The sequence below is a fragment of the Triturus cristatus genome, chromosome 4_2 (assembly GCF_964204655.1).
Source record: "Triturus cristatus chromosome 4_2, aTriCri1.1, whole genome shotgun sequence".
NCBI lineage: Eukaryota > Metazoa > Chordata > Amphibia > Caudata > Salamandridae > Triturus > Triturus cristatus.
Genome location: NC_140586.1, coordinates 938,029,012 through 938,054,938, shown reverse-complemented (window position 1 = coordinate 938,054,938; position 25,927 = coordinate 938,029,012). Strand labels below are relative to the sequence as shown.

The following is a 25,927-nucleotide window of genomic DNA, read 5'->3' as shown; positions in this document are numbered from 1 at the left end:
TCATGTGGAGGTAATTCGCTAAAAGAGTGTTCGGCAGTAACATTGAAAGCAGAATGTGCACGCTTGAAAATAGGGTAGTATATGTGCAACAGTATACTTGCAGCAATAATCAGAAGATTTAGGAAAAACATAATCAATAATGTCACTATACAGTGACTACGAAGTGATTTACAATATGCACGTTTCTTGAGCTGTTTCTGTCTATCTCTCTCTCTATTTCGGTCTAGGGGATACATGTCAGAGACTAATTTAACCGATTCACCTAGGAGAGGACTTAAACAATTAAATTGTCTGACTTGCTAGACCTTAGTTTCAGTTTATATTCCTGGGAAGCAGTTTTCTCGACCAGGGGGAGTTTGGAGTCAGTCTGTGGAGGAGGGCAGGGCTGAGAGTTCAAATCAGAAGGCAGTCCGTGAAATTTCTTGATATGGCTCGAATGTAGCCAACCCTTGCGACCCTCAATCTTCACTGCTGTCCTCGTGGTCAGAAGTACTAGTTTCGGCATTTGCCAGCGAGGCTCCAGCGGGCTCCTCCTGTCGAAATTTCTTATAAACACGTAATCTCCGGGAACCACTTCATGGGGCTTCACCTCGGTGTTGTCGGGAAAGGCTGCAGCTACCTGTGAACGGCAAGATTGTAGTGCAGACATCAAGGAAGCAAGGTAATCTGTCAGCATATTACAATCAACATCAGTGATTTTTCGAGGTATAGGCGTCCCCCACATATTTGGTGGCCTACCGAAGACCACCTCGTACGGGGATAGCCCTGTTCGAGAATGTGCTATCATTCTCATGTAAAAGAGCGCAACTGGTAAAGCTACTATCCAGTCGACGCCTTTCTCTCTGCAGATTTTAGAAAGTCGAATTTTCAGAGTCTGATTATGACGCTCCACGAGACCTGCTGCCTCGGGATGCCGGACACAGTGGAATTTCCACTGATAGCCTAACAGGAGTGTAATGTGTTTCACTAGCTCGGATGAGAACGGCTGACCGTTATCTGAGTACACGATACGGGGCAAACCATACCGTGGGAAGAATTCACGAACCAGCTGCTTGGCAGTGGTCGGAGCAGGGTAATCTGGGACTGGATATGCTTCTGTCCAACGGGAAAGTGCGCATACAACTACGAGGACATATTTGAATCCTCGACAACGTTCCATCTGGATATAATCCATCTGGAGGACTTCAAAAGGGTGATCGGGAGATTGAAATCCACCTTGCTCTACAGGAATGCTTTTACCTGGGTTGAACTGACAACAAATCATGCAAGTACGCACTTTCTGTTTGGCTGCTGCTCGTAAGTGTTTATTGAACCAAATGTTTTGAATACTGTCTAACATAGCTTTCTCTCCTAGATGCGCTGGACTATGTATTGTGTTAATGATAACTTGAACCATGGAGTCGGGGAGAAACCATGTATATTTTCCCTTCGTCATCCATCCCTGATCTGTTTGGATCCCTCCTAGTTCAGTCCATTTCTCGATTTCCTCTGGTGTAGCATGTGTCTGTATATCAATTACATCAAGGGCGGGATCCCTAACTGTCATGCAGTGTGTCGATGTCGGAACTATTGTCTTTGTCAAGTCAGTTGCATGAGTCCGATTCTGTGCTGTTTGCTTAGCTGTTCGGTCTGCCAGGTCGTTACCCTGGGAAATGATATCGGTGACTTTTGTATGGGCCTTGCACTTCATGATAGATATCGCAGTAGGCAGATGTATTGCATCTAACAGAGCTTGAATGAGGGGACCGTGTTGAATGTTGGCACCGTGAGAAGTTAAATAACCTCTCTCTCGCCAGAGGACTCCGAAGTCGTGTACAACTCCGAATGCATAACGTGAATCTGTGTATATGTTAACTCTTTTATTTTTGGCTTGAATACAGGCTTGTGTCAGAGCGATGAGCTCTGCGGCTTGAGCTGACAAGGTGTCAATACAATTCGTTTCAATAACTTCAGTGTCTGTCGTGACTGCGTAAGCGGCCACTAACTCTCCTGTACTTGTTCTCATGCATGAACCATCCACATAAAGTGTCAGGTCTGGATCTGGTAATGGAATGTCTGTCAAGTCTTGTCTGGGTTTCGTCGTAATAGTAATGACTTCAATACAATCATGTGCCAATGGGTCTGTTCCACTTAATGGCAAAAGTGTGGCAGGATTTAATGTACTACAGCATCTGATTTCTATGTGTGGCTGAAACAATGTCAATTCATAACCTGTCAGTCGTGCTATAGTCAAGTGCTGGGTCTGTGTTCGGTTTAAAAGAACTTCCACGGAATGTGGAACTTGCACTGTCAATTGATGTCCTAATACTATGGAATAGCTTTGTCTGATCGCTAAAGCTGTCGCTGCGACTGATTTCAAGCACGTAGGCAGAGCCTGGGCTACTGGATCTAATGTGCTAGAAAAGTAAGCGCACGGTTTGTGTGAACCTGCTTGTTCCTGAGTGAGTACTGACAAGGCAGTACCTTCGCGTTCTGTAACAAAAAGTGTAAAAGGCTTACTGTAACATGGTGTCGCTAAAACAGGTGCTTGACATAAGGCTTTCTTTAAGTCTTCAAAAGCTTGTGTATGTTCCTGAGTCCAAGGGAGGACAGTCGAAGTCGCTGCCTCCTGGGTTGTCAACTGAATGAGTGGCTTTACTAGAAATGCATATTGGGGAATCCATTGTCTACAGTACGAAGTGAGGCCTATGAAGGCCCGCACCTCCTTTTGTGTCTTGGGTGGTGGCATGTTTACAATTAACTGGATGCGGTCAGGTGTGAGCTGTCTCCCCCCTTTGGACAGCAAGTGCCCAAGGTACACAACTTGCTGAACACAGAATTGCAGCTTCGAAGGGGACACCTTGTGCCCCTTGTCGGCCAGAAAATGTAAAACCGTCAGTGATGCTTTTTCACATTTGGGCTCGCTTCGGGCGGTGATCAGCAGATCATCGACATACTGAAGCAGGGTAGTGTTAACAGGCATGTGGATACTGTCAAGTTGTCTTTTCAGTGCTTGGCTATAGATGCTGGGGCTTTCTGTGAATCCTTGAGGTGCGCGTGCAAATTTGAAGCTTCGTCCATTTAAACAGAATCCGAACAAATATTGGCTTTCCGGATCGATTGGGACGCTAAAGAAGGCGTTCTTGAGGTCAATTACAGTAAAGAACGTTGCTTCTGAATCAATAGCTGTCAATAATGAAGAGATATCTGGAACCACGGGATACTGTGGTACAATGCATTTATTCAATTCGCGCAAATCAATAATTAATCGATAAACTGGGGGTGCATTTGGATCAGTACGTTTAAGAATTGGAATGATAGGAGAATTACATACATTGGAGTCGGTTTCCACAACCACTCCTTGTGCAATGAGCTCGTCAATGATTTGCAGCAAAGCCACTACAGCATCTGGAGGTAACTTGTATTGTCGAATTCGTGGTAATACCACTCCTGCTTTGAGTGTGACTCGATATGGTGTAATGTGCATACAACCTACATCAGTGTGTGCCCATAAATGTGCAGGGACATTTTGTAACCGGTGATCCATGTCTCTAAATACGTAGTGACCTTTAAAGTCACGCAAAAATAGTCGTACCCCTTCCGGGGAACAACATATTACAGCTCCTAGAGCTTTCAGTGTCTTTATACCTAACAAGTTTTCTGGGCATGATTTTGTAAGCAATAAATCTGTAGTCCGTGTCAATGGACCAACTGCAAGAGGAAGAGGTTGCGATACTTCGTTAACAATAGGCTTTCCTGAAAATCCAAGGGAAACATTCTGTGAGCCTGAGAGGGGTGCCCCTGGAACCTCGTCGTGACTTATAGTTGTTCTGCTTGCCCCTGTATCAATTAAAAACTTTCTGTCTTTCCCTAATACTTGACTATGTATATAAGGACCCTCTTGATCTACAGGAACCTCAATAAGAGGCAAGCCAACCTCCCTCTCTAGGCTGTTTCATGTGTATCGCTGATAATCGGGATAGTCATTTTGTGCATACTGGTACATCTGTTGTGTCGTGTTTTGTGTTGCGGCACTAGGCTGTGGCTGTGGTACTGCTACGGTCTGTTGTGAAGCTTGCATAGGCTGTACATTCTGAGGTACTTGTGGTTGGAGCTGATCCTGTCTAGGTGGACGCGGTCTCTCCTTGGTTTTACCCGTAGAGATATTGTGTTTCAGAACTGCACAATCGTTTATATAATGACCTGGCTGTTTACAATAGTTGCATGTCCCTTTAACAGGAACCGCTGAATTACTGGACTGTGTCGCACCCTTTTTATGACCGTCAGCTGGAACTGACTGGGCGACGAGCATTTTCATTTTTGTGTCTTTCATGCGTCTTTGTTCGTGTTCTTGTTCTTCTCTAATTCTATTCTGGTGGTACTGTAACATTTGTAACATTTGTGAAGGGGTATTAGCTTGCCAAGAGCTCTCGACTTTCAATACTCTGTTCTTAACCTGGGGCAGGGAATTCTCGACTAGTTTTGTTACAAAAAGATGTGGATATGAATCGCTACTTGCTTTCAGACCGCTATTAATACCAAAACATTTTTCAAATCGGGAATAAAAATCACTAGTGTCTTCATCGGGTTTCTGTTTGCAGGCTGAGATTGCACCCCAGTCTTCCTTTTTCGTAGTTAATAAGCGTGGCAATACTTGTACTAACAATCCTGGTAACGCTTTAGTTTTGTCCCCAAGCCCTAGGCCTGGAGTTCGGGTATTTTCTTCGTTTTCTAATGCTGTCCAATCAATCTTTTGCTCTCCCACCTCCCATTCTTTTTCTTTGAGTTTCTCGTAAATACCGGCAGGCAATAATACTTTTAATATTTTCATAATGTCAGGATAGGTATAATCACCCATGAGTAACATGTCTTTTATTTCACGGTGGAAACCTGCTGGATCTCGGTCATGGCTGGGCACTAATTTTTTCATTTCCAATAGTTCTATTTTAGTTATGGGCGTGTACACAAACACGCGTCTAAAAGTATTATCATCATTTCTAACTGGGTGCAGTTCGCGTAAGGGATTCTGTCTGTCTATGTAATACATTTTTCTTTCCATGGAGGGAGCTGGATCAAGCTGTGGACACAGGAAGGCACTGTATCTGTGCCGATGTTCTAGAATTACTTTAATTAGATCGGTACCTAGACCTCTCCATTTCTTCATGAGTAGTTCTATCAGTATATCAGGTAGGGGACCAGGATCGGAGTGCTGGCCTTTATACAATATAAGGAGGTGTTGTATCATGTACATACCAGCTAAACGCTGTTCGTCTGGTGAAAGATTCAAAAACGTGTGTGCTAGCGCGTCATCACTATATTTATCAGAACTGTCAGCCCATTGTACTGCTGACCTGGCTAATTCTTGTTCATCCATAGAATCGAGTACATGGTACCCCATTCGTTCTTGAAGTATTTTATCAGTAGCCTGAAATAAGTGTTCAGGGGTCTTTGGATTTGACATGGCTGCTTGAAAAATTCTCTTACTTTCTGGACGTATCGGACGCATTGAATTATTAAAAGATCTTCCCTTACCTACATAAGCTATCATTTCTCTAGCTGGTAATTGTAATTGTCCTGTTGTCATTTCTAGTTGTTCCTCCTCCCCCGAGGATTCAGTCTTATCTGCATCTATTTCTCTTTCAGGCTGTTCTCTTTCACATATTTGTTCTACTGTTTTTCGGATCCTTCGGTACATATTTTCTATACTATTCTGTTTATCATGTTTTCCGTCTGCTATATTCTGACCCCATTTGTTAAGTGCTTTCATTTCTTCCGGGTCTACACCTGGCCTATCTCTGTTTCTTATCAGGCAGTTTATGAAGAAGCGTAACAACAGTTTTTGCGTGTCCACTTTCTGGTATGCCATGGCCTCGCCAATACTTTCAGGACCTTGCCCTGTTTGGACAAAGTGATATATTTTGTCTAGATGATCAATCATTCCTGGTAGTATCATTAAATAGTTCGCAACTCGTCGTAGACGTACTGATGATAGCATCATTCTGTCGTCTTTACCGGGTACTGGATCATATCTACAGTCTGTAAGAGGCTCTTTAAGTATGTCGTAATTCGCTGTTTGAGGTGTACGTTGGTGTGCTAAATCCCTATAAGTCAATCGATGTGCTGGTGGTGGCGTATGGAAACCTCCTGTCGCACCTCCTGAGGTGCCAGGTCCAAAAGGATTTGTTGGGTGTAAGGTAGGGAGAATAGGTGCAGGAAGGAGTGGAGGAACGGGCGGAAGGTTTGGAACGGGAGGAGTAGTATGTTGCTGCAGAGGTGGGGACAGATTATCTCGGGGTCGAGCGCCGTTAGCAGGTGGTGTGCGTGGCGGCGGAACATTAACATATTCGGGGGCTGCATCGTCTAAATAGGAAGAAAGGAAAATGTCCTTTGCGGTCTTGTGGTGCAATTTAGTCGGAAGCAATGGAGATGGCAGATCTTTTGGTACTTCCAGGGTGGCCTTAGGTAAACCTTCGGCCAGAAGAGGATACATACCATTCATAAGAGTGTTTCGTTGTCTGTCTACTTGTTCTGCTTTTACTCGGATACCTTCCTCAACTAATACGTTTTCTCGGGCTTTGTCTGAATCCTCCCTACTTTTCTCTTCTTTTCTGAGCGCTTTCTCTGTGCGTCTATGCGATTCTTTACGCCATAATTCAATGGCATCTTTCTGTGACTGTCTAGCTTTCTTTTTCCATAATGCTTCTTCTACTCTCATGATGCAATCTGCATCCCATGTCCCAGCAGCGGGCCATCTCTGATTCTCTGCTAAATCCTTGGTGTAGTCCACCCATAAAGCGAGATATAATACGGCATCTAGGCCATGTTTATGGTACATAAAGTACCCTGGAGTGTCCCTAGGTGGAATGGGAACGGCTTCCTCGAGTATCCCTTTTCTAGTTTTTATCTGTCTTAATTTTGAGAATAACGGCATCTTAAACCTCGCTACTTGATTCTTACTCGGACTTGAACACAATTAATACAATAAACACAGTAATGAAGATCGAACGATCACTCATACCACGACATTTAAAACACATTAAAACATTTTAAATCGAACAACGATAAGTAGAATAAAACTAGCTAACTGCATAATACTGGATGTACTGCTAAACAGTACAGATACACCGCTAAAACAGTGCAGACCGGGTCTGTGTACCCAAACTCGTCTTGACCGGCACAAACTAATGCGCACGTCTAGATGCGTCCCCAGCAACGGTACTCACCGGGAAGCACGGAACGGAAGGCCTCGGAAACTCTGGACTGGACTAGACCAGACTGGACTCGACTCGACTCGTGACGTAGATACTTCGGAACTTCGGAACCTGGTGGGCCTCTGTATACCTCGGATCTTGCTCTCTCAGCTAGGCTCTGGTCGGGATCCTCCGCACTCCTCACCGCCTCGTCTGGGTGTTGATCGCAGCCTCAGTCACCTCCGTTAGCCTGAGGGAGGTACAGGAAATCCTGCGGGTACGCGTAGTTGTCCGTCCGGCTGTGGCAGGAGACCGGGCCTGCAACGCACCTCCGGCGCGTGGGGTGGGGGAGGAGTCCCTATTCGGGCACCAATTATGTGGTAAATTTTAAATTACCTGTACTTAATTTATGCGGTAAAATTCAATAAGGATAACTCAGAATAAATAAGAGGCAGAATCCGTGATATTTGAGGTTTTAAAAGGGGTTTATTCCTTACAAAGGAATTGGTTCGAACCAGGCAATCGGATTCCGTCACCACGAAGGTTCGGGAAGGGATTGAGCCTACTTTATTGACAGGTTATCATATATATAGTCAATGCATTACAGTAAAGGCAGATGCAGGAGGCGTAACAGCTGAGAGGAGAGATAAGAATACACATACGTAATGAAAAAGGCGTTACAATAGGCGTGCATAAGGGCGTGTACTAGAAACGTCATTATGAGGATGTCACAGGTGGGTGGATCCATAAGAGAATCCTGCAAGGTCAGCAGAAATACATGGCAGAGATGCGCGCACAGTAGCATGACGTGTGATTGACGTATAACTGGAGGGTGAAGGGGACTTGACATTTAGCCCTACATGAGGAGACAGAAGTCTGGGATGTCAGAACAACCTAATCCCAAATCGTATCTAATATCTTGTGTTTAAAGAACTGTATTATCTGGAAGGAAAGGTCTCTCAGGCAGAGGCTATTCTACACTGACTGCTAGTGCGTGTATAAGCGTCTACGTGTCTACATGAGATGCGAGGGGGCATGGGCCTACCATGGTAACAGGGGCTATGAATTACTTGCACGGAGACAGTGAGGCCGGGCCCTTTGCTCTGCAGCTGGAAGGACGTTTACCTAAACTTACTAGACAGGAATGTATTTTTCGAGGAGCGGAGCAGATAACTTGAAGGCTAAATACAGTCTTGGCAGGCAACAGGCCGAGCCAGGCACCGTTAGCCGCGCAGGAAGTAAGACAAAGGTCATGGATACAGATGCAGGTCCATGCTGGAGCATTCAGAGGCAGAAGGCAGGAAAAGGCTCGATGGCAGAACTCAGGGCCTAACTTGCCAGAGCTGAAAAACGTGAAAGGTACACCATATAAAGACGGTGGCAAGGTATACTTAGGAACGGAATATTCGACCCATTCATGGTGGATCTGAAAGAGGTCATGTTAACGTTGGACACAAATGTATTTGCGTCTTCATAGCTGGAAGTGGAGGGAACATACATGTACTTGTAGCACGTACATGGAGCCGTTGGGGTCTAAGATAGGGGACACAATTGATCATAAAAATTCATATTTCCTCACCTCAATGAGGTGTTCCGGGAGGTATTGGATATCTACGTGGTCGTTTATATAGACGACATACTCATCTACTCCAACTCAGAGGAAGAACACGTACAGCACGTATCCGCGGTTCTCACAAAACTGAGGGAAAACATGCTATACTGCAAACTCAGCAAGTGTGATTTCCACGTCACATCAGTGGAATTTCTTGGGGTGATGCTGAGCCCCAACGGACAGGAGATGGCGGAACGCAAGATCAGAGCGGTGGAGGAGTGGCCGGTGCCCCGAGGAGTAAAGGAAGTCCAGAGCTTCATTGGCTTTGCCAACTTTTTAGGCGTTTTATTGAGGGGTTTTCTGGCTTGGTAGCCCCGATCACGCAACTACTAAGGAAGTCTCAGGAGTTCGTGTGGGGACCGGAAGCACAAACAGCATTTGTGGCCCTCAAGAAGGCCTTCAGCACCGCCCCGGTGCTAGCTCACTCGAATCCGGAATTACCCTATGTGGTAGAAGCGGACGCCTCAGATGTGGCGCTGGGTGCCATTCTGTCTCAGAGGAATGAGGTGTCGGGTTTGCTCCATCCTGTGGCGTACATGTCTCGTAAATTGAATGACGCGGAACGCAATTACCATATTGCGGAGAAGGAACTACTCGCGATAAAGGACGCATTTGCTGAGTGGAGGCATTTGTTAATGGGGGCAAGACACGTGGTTACAGTGTATACGGACCACAGGAACCTCCAGTTTCTGACGGCGGCACGGCATTTGTCTCCCCGTCAAATGAGGTGGATGATTTTTTTCTCCGGTTTCAATTTCCACATCACATACCGACCCGGTACGGAGAACAGGAAAGCGGACGCGCTTTCGAGGCAATCGAATGCCAGGGATCCGCAGCCGGTTGCCGAACATTCCATCATCCCTCCAGGAGTTGTGATAGGGGTGATTCAACCACAGACGTTCCTCAGGGGGGTCCAGAAGGGGACCCATACCTTCATGTGGCGGAGGTGGCTTCACAGTCACAAGGAGTGGCAAATGAAGGACGGGATTCCGGTGAAAGGACGATGTATGTTGTTACCCACGCCTAGGCTTCGAAAACAGGCCTTCACCTGGTGCCACGTGTCTCCCTGTGCCGGCCATCTGGGTGTCGAAAAGACGGTAGCGAGCCTAGGACGGCAGTTCTGGTGGCCTGCCATGAGAACAGACGTCCGGAATTGGTGTTCATCATGTACCGTTTGCGCATCCATGAAATCGGACCACAGAAGATCGCAAGGACTCCTCCAACCCCTTCCTACACCGACCAAACCCTGGGAAAACATATCCTTAGACTTCATTGTCGGGCTACCAAAGGATCAAGGAAAGACGGCCATACTGGTGGTGGTGGACTATCTCACGAAGATGGGGCACTTCCTCGCTTGCAAACAGGTACCTTCGGCAGGAGAGCTGGCGTCGTTGTTATTGAAGAATGTAGTGAGACTACATGGCCTACCCAACGTGATCGTGTCGGACAGGGGGTCTCAGTTCACGTCGCACTTCTGGAAAACTTGGCGTTCGGCGTTACACGTCAAGTCTGCCATGTCCACGAGTTATCACCCGCAGACGGACGGCCAGACGGAGCGCCTGAACCAGTCTCTCAAACAATATCTACGTTGTTTTGTAGAGCAAGGGAAGGATGAGTGGGTGGACCTACTTTGGATCGCGGAAATCGCGTACAACAACGCCACACATTGTTCCACCAAGGCCTCCCCTTTTTATGGTAACTACGGCCATCATCCCTGGTTCTTGCCGTTTCTGCACCCGGTCAGGGAAGACAGATTGCCGACAACAGCCAAGAGGGTGGCCCGCATCAAGGAGGCCTTGATGAGTTCTCGAGTTGCCCTGGAGGGGGCTAAAGCCGCGTATAAAGCCTTTTCTGATAGGAGGAGAAGGCCTGGACCGGTCTACAAACCTGGAGATTACGTCTGGGTCTCTACACGGCACATGAGATTCAAGAAAAGTAGCGTATTCCATCCCCGCTTCATGGGCCCATATAGGATCCTTCGATGCATCAGCCCGGTGAACGTGAAAGTGTGCCTGCCCCAGTCCCTGTGGATCCATCCCGTGTTCCACGTTTCCCTCTTGAAACCCGCGAACGCGGTGAGGCCTCGTACGCCGGTGTCGGTGACTGTGGATTCGGAGGTGGAGTACGAGGTGGCTGGTATCTTGGATTCCAAGTGGCGCAGGGGCAAACTATGGTATCTGGTGGCATGGTAGGGGTACGGACCCGAGGAGCAGTCATGGGAACCTGCGGCGGGGGTTCACGCTCCTCGTCTGGTATCGTCGTTCCATCGTCGATATCCTTCCTGTGCTGGTCCTGATGGGGGGCGCTGATGGGAGGGGGATGTACTGTCAGGAATCCCCTCCCGCACATGGATTCCCTCCCACGATGCCACTTCCGTGAACCTGGTGCGCTTGGAGGAGAGCGGACTACAACTCCCAGAATGCCCTCCGGCAACAATTGCCTTATGCAACTCAAGAGTTCTGGTTACATAACACCAAGGGTAACGCCTAGTTTTCATGTTATGCAACTCAAGAGTTCTGGTTGCATAATACCAAGGGGAACGCCTAGTTTTCAGGTTATGCAACTCAAGAGTTCTGGTTACATAACACCAAGGGTAACGCCTAGTTTTCATGTTATGCAACTCAAGAGTCATGGTTATACAACGCCGAGAGTACTACTTAAGGAGAAGATCACTGGGACTCGGCGTCGGATATTCTGATCTTTGCAGGAGTACCTGGTTGAGGTACACGGACCCGTTGGTGAGTTGAGCGGCGGAAGGAACATTCTAAGGAGCGGAGGAGAGGTGCTGGTGTGTACTTCCTGCCCGTGTCCTGTCCTGTTCTGAGAGCCGTATTCAACGTCATTGGGCACAAGTCCCGTTGGTAGAGCCGAAGCTCCCAACGGCCTGACAATTTGGAGAAAACGAGGTTGGTGCGAGCCGAAGCTCCCAACCCTCGTTCCATGGGTAAACACACGCTTATAGCTAAGACGCTATCCAGGAGGTGTTTCCGCATCTTAGCCATCGACACTCGTAGGAGAACTGGGATAGGTAGAGCGGCTGCTCCCATCCATTCTCTGCGCCACCTTGGGTATCATCACTTAAACCCGGATACAAGAGACGCACACTAGGAGGTGTTCCCAGCGTCTTTGTGTTGTGACAGTACTCTGGGGGATACTGGTAGAGCGGCTGTTCCCAGGTGGTAGAGAGCCCGGCCGGGTGACTCCCACGTGCCCCCCCGTAGATTCCACAACCTTGGAACTACCCTTCACAGCGGTCGAGTGGCATTGTCGGCCACTGCTTAGCACTGTGCCCTCCGTTGGAGCATACCGGGTCCGGTGTGCATGCGGAGGACGGTTAGACGAGCTGTGAATGGGTATCGTACTTTAACTGGTGATTCCAGTACCGGTATTCTTTGTTGTCTGTAGTTGTTTATCTGTGTATTAAATCATCCTTAAACCTCCATTTCTCTGGTCCGTCGTCTGTTTGTCCCAACCCCGAGAAAGCCAGGACGTTACACCTAGCTAAAGTTAGGTCTGGTTCTCCTGCGGACTGCGCGTCAACTCGTATCCTCAAAATTCTCTTCACTAACTGCCCCGCCCCTCCTCTTGCTCTTCTCAATTCTTCTCTGGCCTCTGGATTAGTTCCCTCTTCTTTCAAATCTGCCATAGTCTTTCCCATCTTAAAAACAAACGGTCTGGATCCCTCTCTTCCTTCTAATTTTCGACCTATTTCCCTTCTTCCATACCTTGGTAAAATCCTGGAAGCCCACGTCACCTCCTGCCTCTCCACTTACGTTGAGGAGAACGGCCTATTGGCATCCCATCAGGCGGGCTTCCGCCCGGGCCACTCCACGGAGTCGGTGGTTCTCGCGGTTCTGGACGAACTAAAGGGAAAAGCCGATCTTAACCTTCCCCAAGCCTTGGTTCTCCTCGATTTATCCGCTGCGTTTGACACGGTCGACCATTCCATCCTTCTCGACCGTGTCAGATCAGCGGGTATCCGGGGCGCGGCCTTTTCCTGGCTCGCGTCCTTTCTTCGTGAGAGATCCCAGGCGGTTCACCTTTCCGGCTTTTCCACCCCCTCCCGCCCGGTCACTTGTGGGGTTCCCCAGGGTTCTTCTCTTTCCCCCCTTCTTTTCAATCTCTATATCCAACCTCTTATTACATCTCTTCTTGAGCTGGGGGTCTCTGTGTACAACTACGCAGATGACCTTCAACTCATCTTCGATCTGTCCTCTTCCCCTGTTTCTCTTCCTAAGTTCTGTTCTGCGCTAGTTTTTATTTCTGAGTGGATGAGTGCCAATCACCTGAAACTCAATCCGGACAAGACGGAACTTGTCCTCACCGGTGGTCCCTCCAATCCCTGGTCTCCCGCGCACTGGCCCCTCTCTTTCGGTCCCCCTCCCTTACCTGTCGCCTCTGTTCGTACTCTTGGTATCAAAGTCAGCCACGACCTTTCAATGCATAACCAGATCAGCTCTGTTGTATCCTCTTGTTTTTTGTCCCTCCGTCTTATCCGGAAGATCTCACGGGTCTTTTCTACTGATGCACTTAAAACCATAGTCGTGGCCCTGGTCACCTCCCGCCTCGACTATGGAAATGGTCTGTATGTGGGTATTCCCGCCTCTGAATCCCGCAGACTTCAGGCCATTCAAAATCAAGCTGCCCGACTTATTCTTTCCCTCCCTAAATCCTCTCACATCACTCCTGCGCTCAAGACTCTTCACTGGCTCCCTGTCCGCTTTAGATCTTTTTTCAAATTGGCCTGCCTAGCCTTTCAGGCTCATTCCCGTTCTGCTCCTCTCTTCATCACTTCTCTTATCTCCTCGTATGCCCCCTGTCGCACTCTTCGTTCTTCCTCTCTCTCCCTTTTGCACATTCCCCGCTTTCGTAAATCCAGAACGGGTGGCACGCGGTTCTCAGTCCTGGCCCCTCAGTTCTGGAATAGTCTTCCCCTTTCTATTCGCTCTATTCCCATCTATTCTCACTTCCGTAAGGCCCTCAAAACTTTTCTTTTCTCCCAGGCGTTCCCCTCCTAGTCCTTCGAGCTGATCTTGTGAGTTCTGATTCAGGCCCCTAGCGCCAGGAAGCCGCTTGGCCGCAGTGCGCTTTATTAAATACCTTTTTCATTTCATTTCATTTTCATTTCAAGTTTAAGAGATAAATCAATTTTTGAGTCACCCGAACCGTGAGCCCACAGTTGTGATGGGGGAGACAAAACAAATCAAAACAAAGGACAATATCCATGAGAACAGTGCTGGAGGCTGGACCCCGAGGGAGCCAGCCCTCTTCTCATACCTTATGTTCGTGACTTGGCTTCATATTTACTCACGCCATCAAGGGTCCTGCCCCTCGTCCCGTCCTATTTGGAGGTGGTTCCACTGCTTGGGGTTCTGAGTTACGTCGATCTCCCGCTATAAATGTATCGATGTCTATTGGATGGTGTCACGCCCATTTCCGGGTTGCGCAATGGAAGTCACAGAGACTCTAGCAGGAATTATGGGTATTGTAGTGCTAAACTCGGACAGCTCAGTTTTTAATGTGGAATCAACACATTAATGCTGTTAGTGGCCTGCCTATTCATGGTCGTGAAACGTATGTCAACGTGACACTAGCATGAATCATGGGTGTTACGGTTCTAAAATAGGACCGCTCCGATTGCGCTATGAATATTCAATGGAAATTATAAAGGTTATGTTTGTAATGTGGAATAGGAGTCTCAGCGACTCCCAGCGGTATATCGGGTTATGAAGATATCATTTTGTTTTCTCGTTCTATTAGATGTGTGAAAACTCAACTTATTGGGACTGTAGGGCTGGAGATACCCAATCATATTATACGATTTTGCATTATCAATACACTAATGACGAAAATTCCGCCATAATGAACATTTAGATGTTTTTCAATGTTCGTCTCAGTATTCATAGTGAAGGGGCTGGACTTGTATATAATTGCATCACGGTCTTAGTATCTGATTAATCCGATCCTGCCTGTGATCTACCATGATCTCAGGGGCGTGGGAGATAAGGTGATCATTGTGGAATGGGTTGTAATGAAATGCGTTGTGCTTAAGATTTGTAATGATCAATTACACATTCACAGCCCCAGTAGTGACACAATTAGGTAACTTCATTCACGTGATTTTGGAAACATTACATTATTGATTCGCCCTAGATATATGTGTTGTTGGGAGAGGGATACTTAAGGGTCACGATTCCCTGAATTGATAAAGGTACTACCTCTCTATCAAGAGATGTAGATATACAGTCAATTACCTTTTATTGAGTTGATTCCACGGTATCGAATCATTCAGTCCAACAATGTGGGTTTTAAGTCTATACACCCATCGCTGTTCACGTTCGAGTAGGGTTTTGGACATGTCACCATCACCCTTCACCTTCTCGATAATTGTCCACCACAAGTCTGTGTCCGTGTGTTTTTCCTCTATATAGTGAGCGGTGAGTTTAGTTGATGTAATAGCCCTTCTGATTGTGCTTCTATGCTCACTAATACGCACTTTAACTTTTCTCCCTGTCATCCCCACATACATGAGTTGGCAGGGGCATTTAATGAGGTAAATAACCTTATCGGTGTTACAGTTTGTGTGTGAACGTTGTTCCCATGCATACTGCATGCCTAGGTCTATTTCTTTTGTGTGTTCAGTTAGGGGGCAAACCACACATGAGCCACATGGGTAGTGCTCTTTACAAAGGATACTGAGGGTCTAATGTTCTGTGTACACACAACACTAACAAAACAAACAAGTTGAGACCTCAAAACAAACATTGGTAAGAGGCATATCAAAATGATTTAGTTCCCATCACCCACCAAAGGTGGCTTATCATCATCTGGGAACTCAGGACTGTACTGAGAAAACCAACCACTCTGATGGTAATGGTGGTTATTCAGTTGTCCCAGGAGTGAGTACAAACGGTAGGGTGATGGTTGCAGTGCAAAAAATGAAGAATGCGAAGAAAAAGTGCTATTAAAAATGGCTATCAAGATGCTATAAATTTTATTCTGGCGCTATCTTGATGTCACTTTAAAATCAGTGCGTAGACAGCTTAACAAATATCTGTCGGATCGATGGTCTACATGTTTCGGCTACTGGACATTAGAGTCCAAGCTCTCATCAGGACCCTATTGCGCTACTGCAAAAGTGTTAAATAATACAAACAGAAAAATTAAGGATTATCCACCAAATTGGTATACCATACAACCTGGTCGGATCTGTATGTCCCTATGGAACTGTTACAGGTTAAGAACCTAGACGTAAATCAAACAAAGAAAGGTTCAGCCAGATATTGTGAAATGTTAGTGTGAGTACAGAACATATTATAAAAACATTTTGTATATTATTATTTATCCTAATCGAAGTATTGTATAGCCATAGTCAAATCAATACTCGGTCTGTGCACTTACCCGGAAAAATATGGGTACGCACCTCGCCTCGCCTGGCATCTGCTCAGGGTGTTGAGGCACCGCTCTACAAAAGGAAAATTCAGGTGTAATATTTAATATTAATCCCAGTGGACAAGAGACATTCAGTACACGGGGGCTACAAGAAATAACCATAGGAGCGATCATCTAGACAAGTGTTAAAAACATGGCAGAGTAATGGTCTTAAAACAGAACAAGAGGAACTCCTTCTTGTCATGTGTTGCGATATAAACCAATTATCGCATCTTAGCGCGAAGAAGACACCGTGTTCATCCGTTTTTATTGTGGAAAACACTGTTATGCATCATAAAGAGGGACAGAATATCCTAACAGTGTCAATCTGAAATTGATTAGCTGTCTGTAAAGGCCCATAAGAGATGGACTTAAGAGAGCCTTCCCAGTCATGGGATGACCAGACAGAAACACTCAAGAACACACAATATGTCACCAAAGTTACGGAACGAAGCGCGCTGATATTAACGCGCCGATGCGCGAAGTGAAAGTTATGCGATTCAGTAGGAATTTGAGGAAAGAAACTGAAAGCACCCACCTGTCCGTCGGTACCCCGCTCTGTCATCCGAGCTAGAAGGGGAGGTGACCAACGAGCTTCCCAAACACCGTAATATCGCGTTGAGGCGCGAAAAAACGTGAAAAGCACTTCCGTGTCAGTAATGACGGAACGTGTTGAGGTCAGACAAGCGTGCTATTTAGGGTAGCTGGGAAATGGAGTGCTGAGTTACCGAGATTGTCTTGGTACGGTCAAAAATAACTCAAACAGTGCGTAAGGACAAGTAATTAGTCATGATATGTAGACTCACGTACATTTTCTATTCAGAATAGTTTAAAAACACCAATTGTGAAAGTAGATTACAACAGGGGGTGTGAGTAATTAGCAAATAGTCAACTACCAAGAAGGTGACATACTAGATAGTCCAAATATGCAAAGTCACTTATTCCACTATACCTGTGTGAATTTCACAATTTCGAGTAATGTGTATTAATGAGTGCCCGTTGAAGTCTGACAAAGACGGATGTGAGACAAAAAAAGGCCAGATGGATGATAGGTCAAATGTCTCATACATCTAGAGTGACGACCACGGAATTTCGTCGTTCAGGCCAGAGATGTCACTTCTAAGTTTGAAAACCCATTTCTGTTCTTTATGGAACAGAAATTTGGTGATATCTGTGACATGTACAGGAATAAACGGTTGTTCTAAGACCGACCATCTCAAGTCTTCTGGTTTGTGTTTGAGTGACAGGAAATGGTTGGTGAGTTTAGTGGCCTGTTTGTTCTGTCTAATTGTACTCTTGTGCTCATTAATACGTGTCTTCACCTTGCGTGTGGTCATACCAACGTAACGCAAAGAGCAGGGACAGGTGATAAGGTATATAACCTTGTCTGTGTTGCAGTTGGTATGTTTCTTAAGGACCCAGGGGATGCCAGTGCCCATATCAATCGTCTTTGTGACCTGCGTCTGTGGACATGCTGAACATTGGCCACATGGGAAATGACCCTGGACCGGTGGCAAATCCCATAAGGTATTGATGTTAGTTGAGACTTTACATTTCGGTCTAGTGTGAACGAGACTGTCTCGGAGATTGGTACCCCATTTGAAGGAGAATAGAGGATAAGGCAAATTCTCATTACCTATGTTCAAAACACGCCAGTGTTTTCGCACCGTTTTCTGTACTTGGTTAGACCAAGTGCTAAAAGTGTTCACAAATGTCATTCTAGACAATGGAGGCTTGGGCACGGGGGGTTCTATTAGAGCTCCTCGGTTGTTGTTCGAGGCTCTTTTCCAAGCCCTTCTTACTAGACGCTTGGGGTATTGTCTGTCTCTCAGTTGAATGGAGAGGTCCTCTGCATGTTGATTAAAAGTGCTGACATCGGAACAATTTCTGCGAATACGCAGAAACTGTCCAACTGGGAGGTTTTCCCGAAGGGACCTGGGATGATGACTGCTGAAGCTCAAAAGTGAGTTCTTGGAGAGGGGTTTTCTATATAGTTCACTACCAAGAGTACCCTCGTTCAGATAGATCACTATGTCTAAGAAGGGCAGACGGTTTTTGTCTGAAACAACAGTGAACCGCAAGAAATTATTTCTGGAATTCAACCAAGCATGGAAATCTAGCAACGATGCCAGGGAGCCTTGCCAGATAACCAGAATAACGTCAATATACCTCTTCCAGACTTTTATCTGGTCTCTAAATGGATTAGTCTGAATGAGGATATTGTTCTGCTCAAAGAGATGGACATACAGATTGGCCAGGCTGGGAGCAAAACTGCTGCCCATAGATGTGCCCGAGACTTGAAGGTATATAGTCTCCTCGAATTTAAAAAAAGTTTTCCATCATGGCCAGCCTGGCCAAATCCATGATGAAATGCACTGGTGTTATCGAGTCCAAATCTCTTGAGTCAAGTAGACTCTCAATGGCTTGTAAAGTTTCTATTTGTGGAATCGAGGTGTACAAAGATTCCACATCAAAGCTGACTAAGAGATCTGTTGCCATATCATAGCTGATATCAGGAAGTAGACGTAGGACATCCTTAGTGTCTTGTAAGTAACTTGGCATTTCCTTGACAAGTGGACGAAGGAAGAAGTCAACAAAAGTGGAGAGAGGTTCCAAAAGGGAACCTATACCAGAAATGATGGGTCGCCCTGGGGGTGGTCTTTGGTTTTTATGTATTTTAGGTAATACATAAAAGTGTGGCATCACAGGGTGTGTGGGTGTCAGGAAGCGAGCTTCCTGCTCTGTGATCCAGCCAGCTGCTTTCGCATCCTCAACTAAGGCGAGAATTTCTCTGGTAAGTCTAGGGGTGGGATCTTTGGTCAGACGTTTATATGACTTAGGGTCATCAAGTTGTCTTAAACATTCCCTGCGATAATCCTCAGTGTCTAGAATGACAATTGCCCCACCCTTATCGGCCGGTTTAATAATAATAGATTCATCATTGGCCAAAGTAGTAAGGGCTTGCTTTTCGCTCTTGGAGAGATTATGGTAGATTTTGTCTTTTCTGGTACCTAGATCAGTAATGTCATGAATAACCGCTTGTTCAAACACTTTAACTCGATCAGGTATTAAGTGAGTTGGAGGGTTGAACGTGGATGGTATTTTGAGGCCTGTGTTTTTATCAGAGGAATCATCCGGAGATGTGGTAAGTTCCCTGTTTTTAAAGAAGAAATGTAAGCAGATTTTCCGGAAGAATTTCGCCATTTCTACTCTAAGTTGGAACAGATCACCCTCATTGGTTGGAACATAACCCAAACCTTTGTTTAGGACCTGTGATTCCAAAGGTGTTAGAATTCTGGTACTCAGATTCATGACTAGATCGTTGTGTCTGTGCTGGTCCCTGGTTGTGGTTGTGGTTGCCCTTTCCTGCTGCGGGTGTTGGGAAGTTGCTGGTCCATCTGCCAATGTACCTGCGGCTGTCCTCTCCTTCTGCCTCTGTTTCGTCCACGGCCTGCCCCTAAAAAAGGCGTTTGTCCGGGAAATGGAGGAGGTGGTGCTGCAAAAGGGGGCATGGGCTGGGTAAAGGGGGGAAATTGGTACCCCAAGGTACCGGGGGCCACCATGGTCCTCCTGATTGGTAGGGATTTGGCATGCCTCGTCTTTGGTGAGGACGAGACTGTTGTCCTCTTCCTCTCCTAGGTGGTTGCATGTTATTTTCAGTCTCTGAGTCAGTAGAGTAAGCGTCAGATCCTGATGAGGAGTAGTTTGAACCATATCTTCTACCTTTCTTGTTAAACTCTGGTGGAACATATTGCTCACTAGTGTAGGGATAGACCTTCTCCAAAGAGAAGCGTGCCAGGTCTTTCTTAAACTTCTCGATTTTTGTCAAAAGGATCGTATCCTTGTGTTCCTTGTTGGATTTGTTTGTTTCTTCCAAATTTCGCTTAAAAATGGCGCTAGATATAGTAGTCTTTATCTGCCCTTCCAGTGTCTGTATTTCAATAAGTATGGCGTCCGCCACCCTTTTGGCTGTGTTAATAATGAGGATCAACCAATCGCGTGTGCAACGCCACGCGATTAGTGACCAGTCTTTCAAGAAAGCTTTATCCGATAGAAACAGTCTCGGAGCATTAGTCACTATTAGGCCCATAGGGGCACTGTTGCTTCTTAAATATTCAGTCATTATCGCACCATGAATGAAGGTGCGAGAATGAGAGTTCTTTAGATTAAGTAGTGACTGCCAATCATCCTGTGTGGTGTTTGTAACTGAGGATAAGGAATCTAGGATGCTAGGATTCGTGCTAAGTATGGATTGTAGCACGTCTTCATTAAAAGATAGACCAGTGAACTCTGCCATGATGTGACACTGTCGAATAGCAATAGATAAGACTCTCCTGAGGTATGGAGAGTGTAAAAAATAAGGACCCGCAGCCGTAGCTGCTCGAATGCTCAATACATAGAATTCTCACAAAGGAGGAAAGGTTGGGGAGGGTCCAAGGGATAAGTTTAAAGACCTGCTACAGTATAAATCCCCTAATCAACATACACTTTACAAAGGATACTGTGGGTCTAATGTTCTGTGTACACACAACACTAACAAAACAAACAAGTTGAGACCTCAAAACAAACATTGGCAAGAGGCATATCAAAATGATTTAGTTCCCATCACCCACCAAAGGTGGCTTATCATCATCTGGAAACTCAGGACTGTACTGAGAAAACCAACCACTCTGATGGTAATGGTGGTTATTCAGTTGTCCCAGGAGTGAGTACAAACGGTAGGGTGATGGTTGCAGTGCAAAAAATGAAGAATGTGAAGAAAAAGTGCTATTAAAAATGGCTATCAAGATGCTATAAATTTTATTCTGGCGCTATCTTGATGTCACTTTAAAATCAGTGCGTAGACAGCTTAACAAATAACTGTCGGATCGATGGTCTACATGTTTCGGCTACTGGACATTAGAGTCCAAGCTCTCATCAGGACCCTATTGCGCTACTGCAAAAGTGTTAAACAATACAAACAGAAAAATGAAGGATTATCCACCAAATTGGTATACCATACAACCTGGTCGGATCTGTATGTCCCTATGGAACTGTTACAGGTTAAGAACCTAGACGTAAATCAAACAAAGAAAGGTTCAGCCAGATATTGTGAAATGTTAGTGTGAGTACAGAACATATTATAAAAACATTTTGTATATTATTATTTATCCTAATCGAAGTATTGTATAGCCATAGTCAAATCAATACTCGGTCTGTGCACTTACCCGGAAAAATATGGGTACGCACCTCGCCTCGCCTGGCATCTGCTCAGGGTGTTGAGGCACCGCTCTACAAAAGGAAAATTCAGGTGTAATATTTAATATTAATCCCAGCGGACAAGAGACATTCAGTACACGGGGGTTACAAGAAATAACCATAGGAGCGATCAGCTAGACAAGTGTTAAAAACATGGCAGAGTAATGGTCTTAAAACAGAACAAGAGGAACTCCTTCTTGTCATGTGTTGCGATATAAACCAATTATCGCATCTTAGCGCGAAGAAGACACCGTGTTCATCCGTTGTTATTGTGTAAAACACTGTTATGCATCATAAAGAGGGACAGAATATCCTAACAGTGTCAATCTGAAATTGATTAGCTGTCTGTAAAGGCCCATAAGAGATGGACTTAAGAGAGCCTTCCCAGTCATGGGATGACCAGACAGAAACACTCAAGAACACACAATATGTCACCAAAGTTACGGAACGAAGCGCGCTGATATTAACGCGCCGATGCGCGAAGTGAAAGTTATGCGATTCAGTAGGAATTTGAGGAAAGAAACTGAAAGCACCCACCTGTCCGTCGGTACCCCGCTCTGTCATCCGAGCTAGATGGGGAGGTGACCAACGAGCTTCCCAAACACCGTAATATCGCGTTGAGGCGCGAAAAAACGTGAAAAGCACTTCCGTGTCAGTAATGACGGAACGTGTTGAGTTCAGACAAGCGTGCTATTTAGAATAGCTGGGAAATGGAGTGCTGAGTTACCGAGATTGTCTTGGTACGGTCAAAAATAACTCAAACAGTGCGTAAGGACAAGTAATTAGTCATGATATGTAGACTCACGTACATTTTCTATTCAGAATAGTTTAAAAACACCAATTGTGAAAGTAGATTACAACAGGGGGTGTGAGTAATTAGCAAATAGTCAACTACCAAGAAGGTGACATACTAGATAGTCCAAATATGCAAAGTCACTTATTCCACTATACCTGTGTGAATTTCACAATTGCGAGTAATGTGTATTAATGAGTGCCCGTTGAAGTCTGACAAAGACGGATGTGAGACAAAAAAAGGCCAGATGGATGATAGGTCAAATGTCTCATACATCTAGAGTGACGACCACGGAATTTCGTCGTTCAGGCCAGACATGTCACTTCTAAGTTTGAAAACCCATTTCTGTTCTTTATGGAACAGAAATTTGGTGATATCTGTGACATGAACAGGAATAAACGGTTGTTCTAAGACCGACTGTAGGAAGGTGGATATCTGACTATGGTTACCCCCAAATTTTTGCCTAGTGTCTAGCTGGTTTTTCGACTTAGTTGGCCTGAGATCCTGCCATTCAGGATCTCAGCCTGGCTGTTCTCTCTTTAAAATGGACTCCATGTACCCTAGGTACATACCCAATTGGTTGGATCACCCTGTGAGCCCCTGTACCAGTGTACACTAGGTACCCAGGGCATTGGTGTATCTAAGGCCTGCCAGGGGCTGAAGCATGTATTATGCCACCCCAGGCTTGGCCTAACAATTTGACACAACTGGCTGATCACTCAGCTGGGGTAAGTTGGTGTAATCACCTCTTACTTAGGTGTAGTATACCTACACCTAACCTTAAATGGGACACCTGGTAACCTATAAGTCACTCCTATGGCAGGCCTTGACAATCCTGAAGGCAGAGTGCTTGGTTCCATGTGAGATGGTGCTCTGGCATGAGCTGAGCCTGTCTGCAGTGGTCGGAACAACTTCCTTCTACTGTTTCCAGATATTGTCATACCATATACTCTTAAGTGCATTATGAACCTCACGGTTAAATGCTATCTTTGGTTTGGCTTTATCAAAACATGTCGAGTAAGGTGTCATACGAATTGGAATACTAACCCCTCGCCAATTCTGGCGACGGGGTTAGCATTCCACCCTTCTAGAGGGACACGACATGTACAGTACCTGAAACCCGGGTAAAATCAGACATAGCCTCAGCTCCACAAAATGGATGCTGCCACCACAGACACAAGTCTGCCCTCCTGCTGCTGGGAGTCCTTCCAGCTTGGGAGGTGTGGACAAAGGGTTTCCTGCCAGGGGAGGTGCATGCACCACCCCAGACAGGATTTTGTGTATTGGTCAGGTAGGGCTGAATAGAAACCAGACATGCCTGTGGCTCACAAGGAGCCTCGGTGCATATGCCAGTTGAAACCGGTCCTGGGGCACACCAGTCCCGGGCCTGGGGCGAGCTGGACAAAGGATTGGGGGTGTAACCACCCCCCTTCCTGGTCCCACCCTTAGGGAGGGACCTAGCAGGTAGTCCGGCCCCTAGAATCCGCTTAAAGGTAGGAGGTGTGTCCTAAGACTTCAGACATCCTGGAATCAACTTGAAACTAAGAAGAAGACGGGAACTTCGACATTCTGCTGCACAGAAGACTGAAGGAAATCTCCCCTGTGGTCAGGGAGTGACCACCTTGCTAACGCAAGCACCATCCAGCGAATCAACGTCTGCTTTGCCGCCGCCTCCCGCCGGAGCCCGAGCCCAGAGACTGACAAGACCTGGACCTCCAGACCTCTCACCGCCCGATCCACAGTCCCTGAAAAGAGGAGACCCGTGGAGGCACCGAGACCCGTGGAGGCACCGAGACACGTGGAGCCAGCCATCTTGGAACGACGACGACAAGCTGCAAGCGCAACAACCGAGGCTCCCTCCAAGTTGTGCTTTGGGATCTGAGAAGCCCAACCCTCGAGCAGCATCTGCACCAAAGGTGAGCCCTCCAGCATCTCCACGATCTGCGTGGGGCCCTTCTGCATTTTGCCACTCGACGCGCCTAACCGGTTGCTGGCCCGCTGGCTAGTAGCCATCTTGGCAACGAAATTCAAGAAATACACCGCTGGTCTGGTTGCTCCAGACTGGCCGTTGCTCCCCTCCAAAGGAGCAATCCCTCTGACCTTGCTGGTTAGAACCATCAGCTTATCTTGTTCTCCACAACAATTGCTTTTGCCAAGGCTTGTTTGCTTCGATCAAGTCGCCGAAACCGCCGACAGCGAGAGCCTGCGTGGGACAGCTCGTGAACCGACTCCTGGACGTTGTCGACCTCCAGGGACCACGTGGCTGCAGAGACAAGCTACACCTTTCTCCCTGTTTGCACCCGACATTGCCTGGTACCCACCTGGTGCCACGCTGGTCACTGGCTAGTGACTGTGAACACTGTCCCCTCTGCTTACAGGTCTTCAACATCTCCGATCCACCCTTGGATCCACTGCATCTCTCCCGGACCGACCGCCTGCAGCATCTTTGTCTTCAGGCTCCACGGAACAGATAGAAGAAACCCGACGCACTTCGAGGCCTATGCACCCGCTTCCTGTGGGTGAGGTAAAGCTGGCACTCCGGTGCCCAAGTGTAGTATTACATCTCTAGTGCCTGTGTTCCAAATCTTGAGTTCCTAGCCCATCCGGAAGATCCTCTTTGCAGTAACTTTGTACTTTTTACGCACCCATTGAAACCTATGGGAGCACGCGTGTGACTATTTGCTCTGCACACGCCACCCGTGGACCTCCTGGTCACTAACTGAAGTTAGCTCCTTGTAGGCCCAGCGATTCTAGAGGCCCTAGGCCTTTTCCCTTTTCTGTTCGTGGTACTTATACCACTATTTTAGTATATGGTTCGAGCGGCCACCAGGGCCTATCCATATAAAGTGCAACTTCTGTGTATTCTACTGTAATCTTGTTTGACGATTTGTGCTCCTGTGCTCATAAAGAGACTAGGGGTTACTCTGAGAAATAAATACATATATATTTTGAATATATATCTGTGTGGTGTCCTTTCATTGGTATAAAAGGGGGTTGCATTTGGTAAAACAGCGGGCTTAACACGCTTCACGAGTTTAGCCTCAAAGACTGCTTAGCCTACGCTACCACTAGGGCAGCTAGTCCGAAAAGGTTGACTTACAACCACACCATAAGGGTTGCTTGGCATGGTACAAGGTGGTCACTTTAACTAGTGAACATCATATACCAGGCCAACTTCTCACACCGACCATCTCAAGTCTTCTGGTTTGTGTTTGAGTGACAGGAAATGGTTGGTGAGTTTAGTGGCCTGTTTGTTCCGTCTAATTGTACTCTTGTGCTCATTAATACGTGTCTTCACCTTGCGTGTGGTCATACCAACGTAACGCAAAGAGCAGGGACAGGTGATAAGGTATGGGTAGTGGCCAGTGACCCCTGGTAGGTTCCATAGTGTCAATTGGTGTGTAGTTTGCATTTTAATCTTCCTGAAATCAGTGTGTATAAGGGAGTCCTTAAGACTCCGGTTTCGTTTGAAAGAGAACATTGGTTTCTCAAATTTCAATTGATTTGAGGTTAAGACTGTCCACTTTTTGTTGATGATTTTCTTAATTGCATTCGATGATGCATTAAAAGTTGTTACACATATAAGTGTGTCCTGCTCCTCTTTCTGATGTGTTTCCAGTAGGACCTCTCTAGGTGTATTGCGGGACCGTTTCTTAGCTTTATCAATGATCTTCTTGGGATAAG

At 46.3% G+C, this 25,927-nt stretch overlaps 1 protein-coding gene across 1 annotated transcript in view; it reads right to left on the bottom strand.

Moving 5' to 3' along the window:
- The window catches only part of LOC146838979 (uncharacterized), a 196,277-nt gene that overhangs the window by 118,528 nt on the left and 51,822 nt on the right, over window positions 1–25,927 (bottom strand). The window contains exon 2 of the mRNA XM_085603014.1: window positions 23,012–23,017. Coding sequence (XP_085459140.1) covers window positions 23,012–23,017 — 6 coding nt within the window. The remainder of the gene's footprint in view (window positions 1–23,011; window positions 23,018–25,927) is intronic.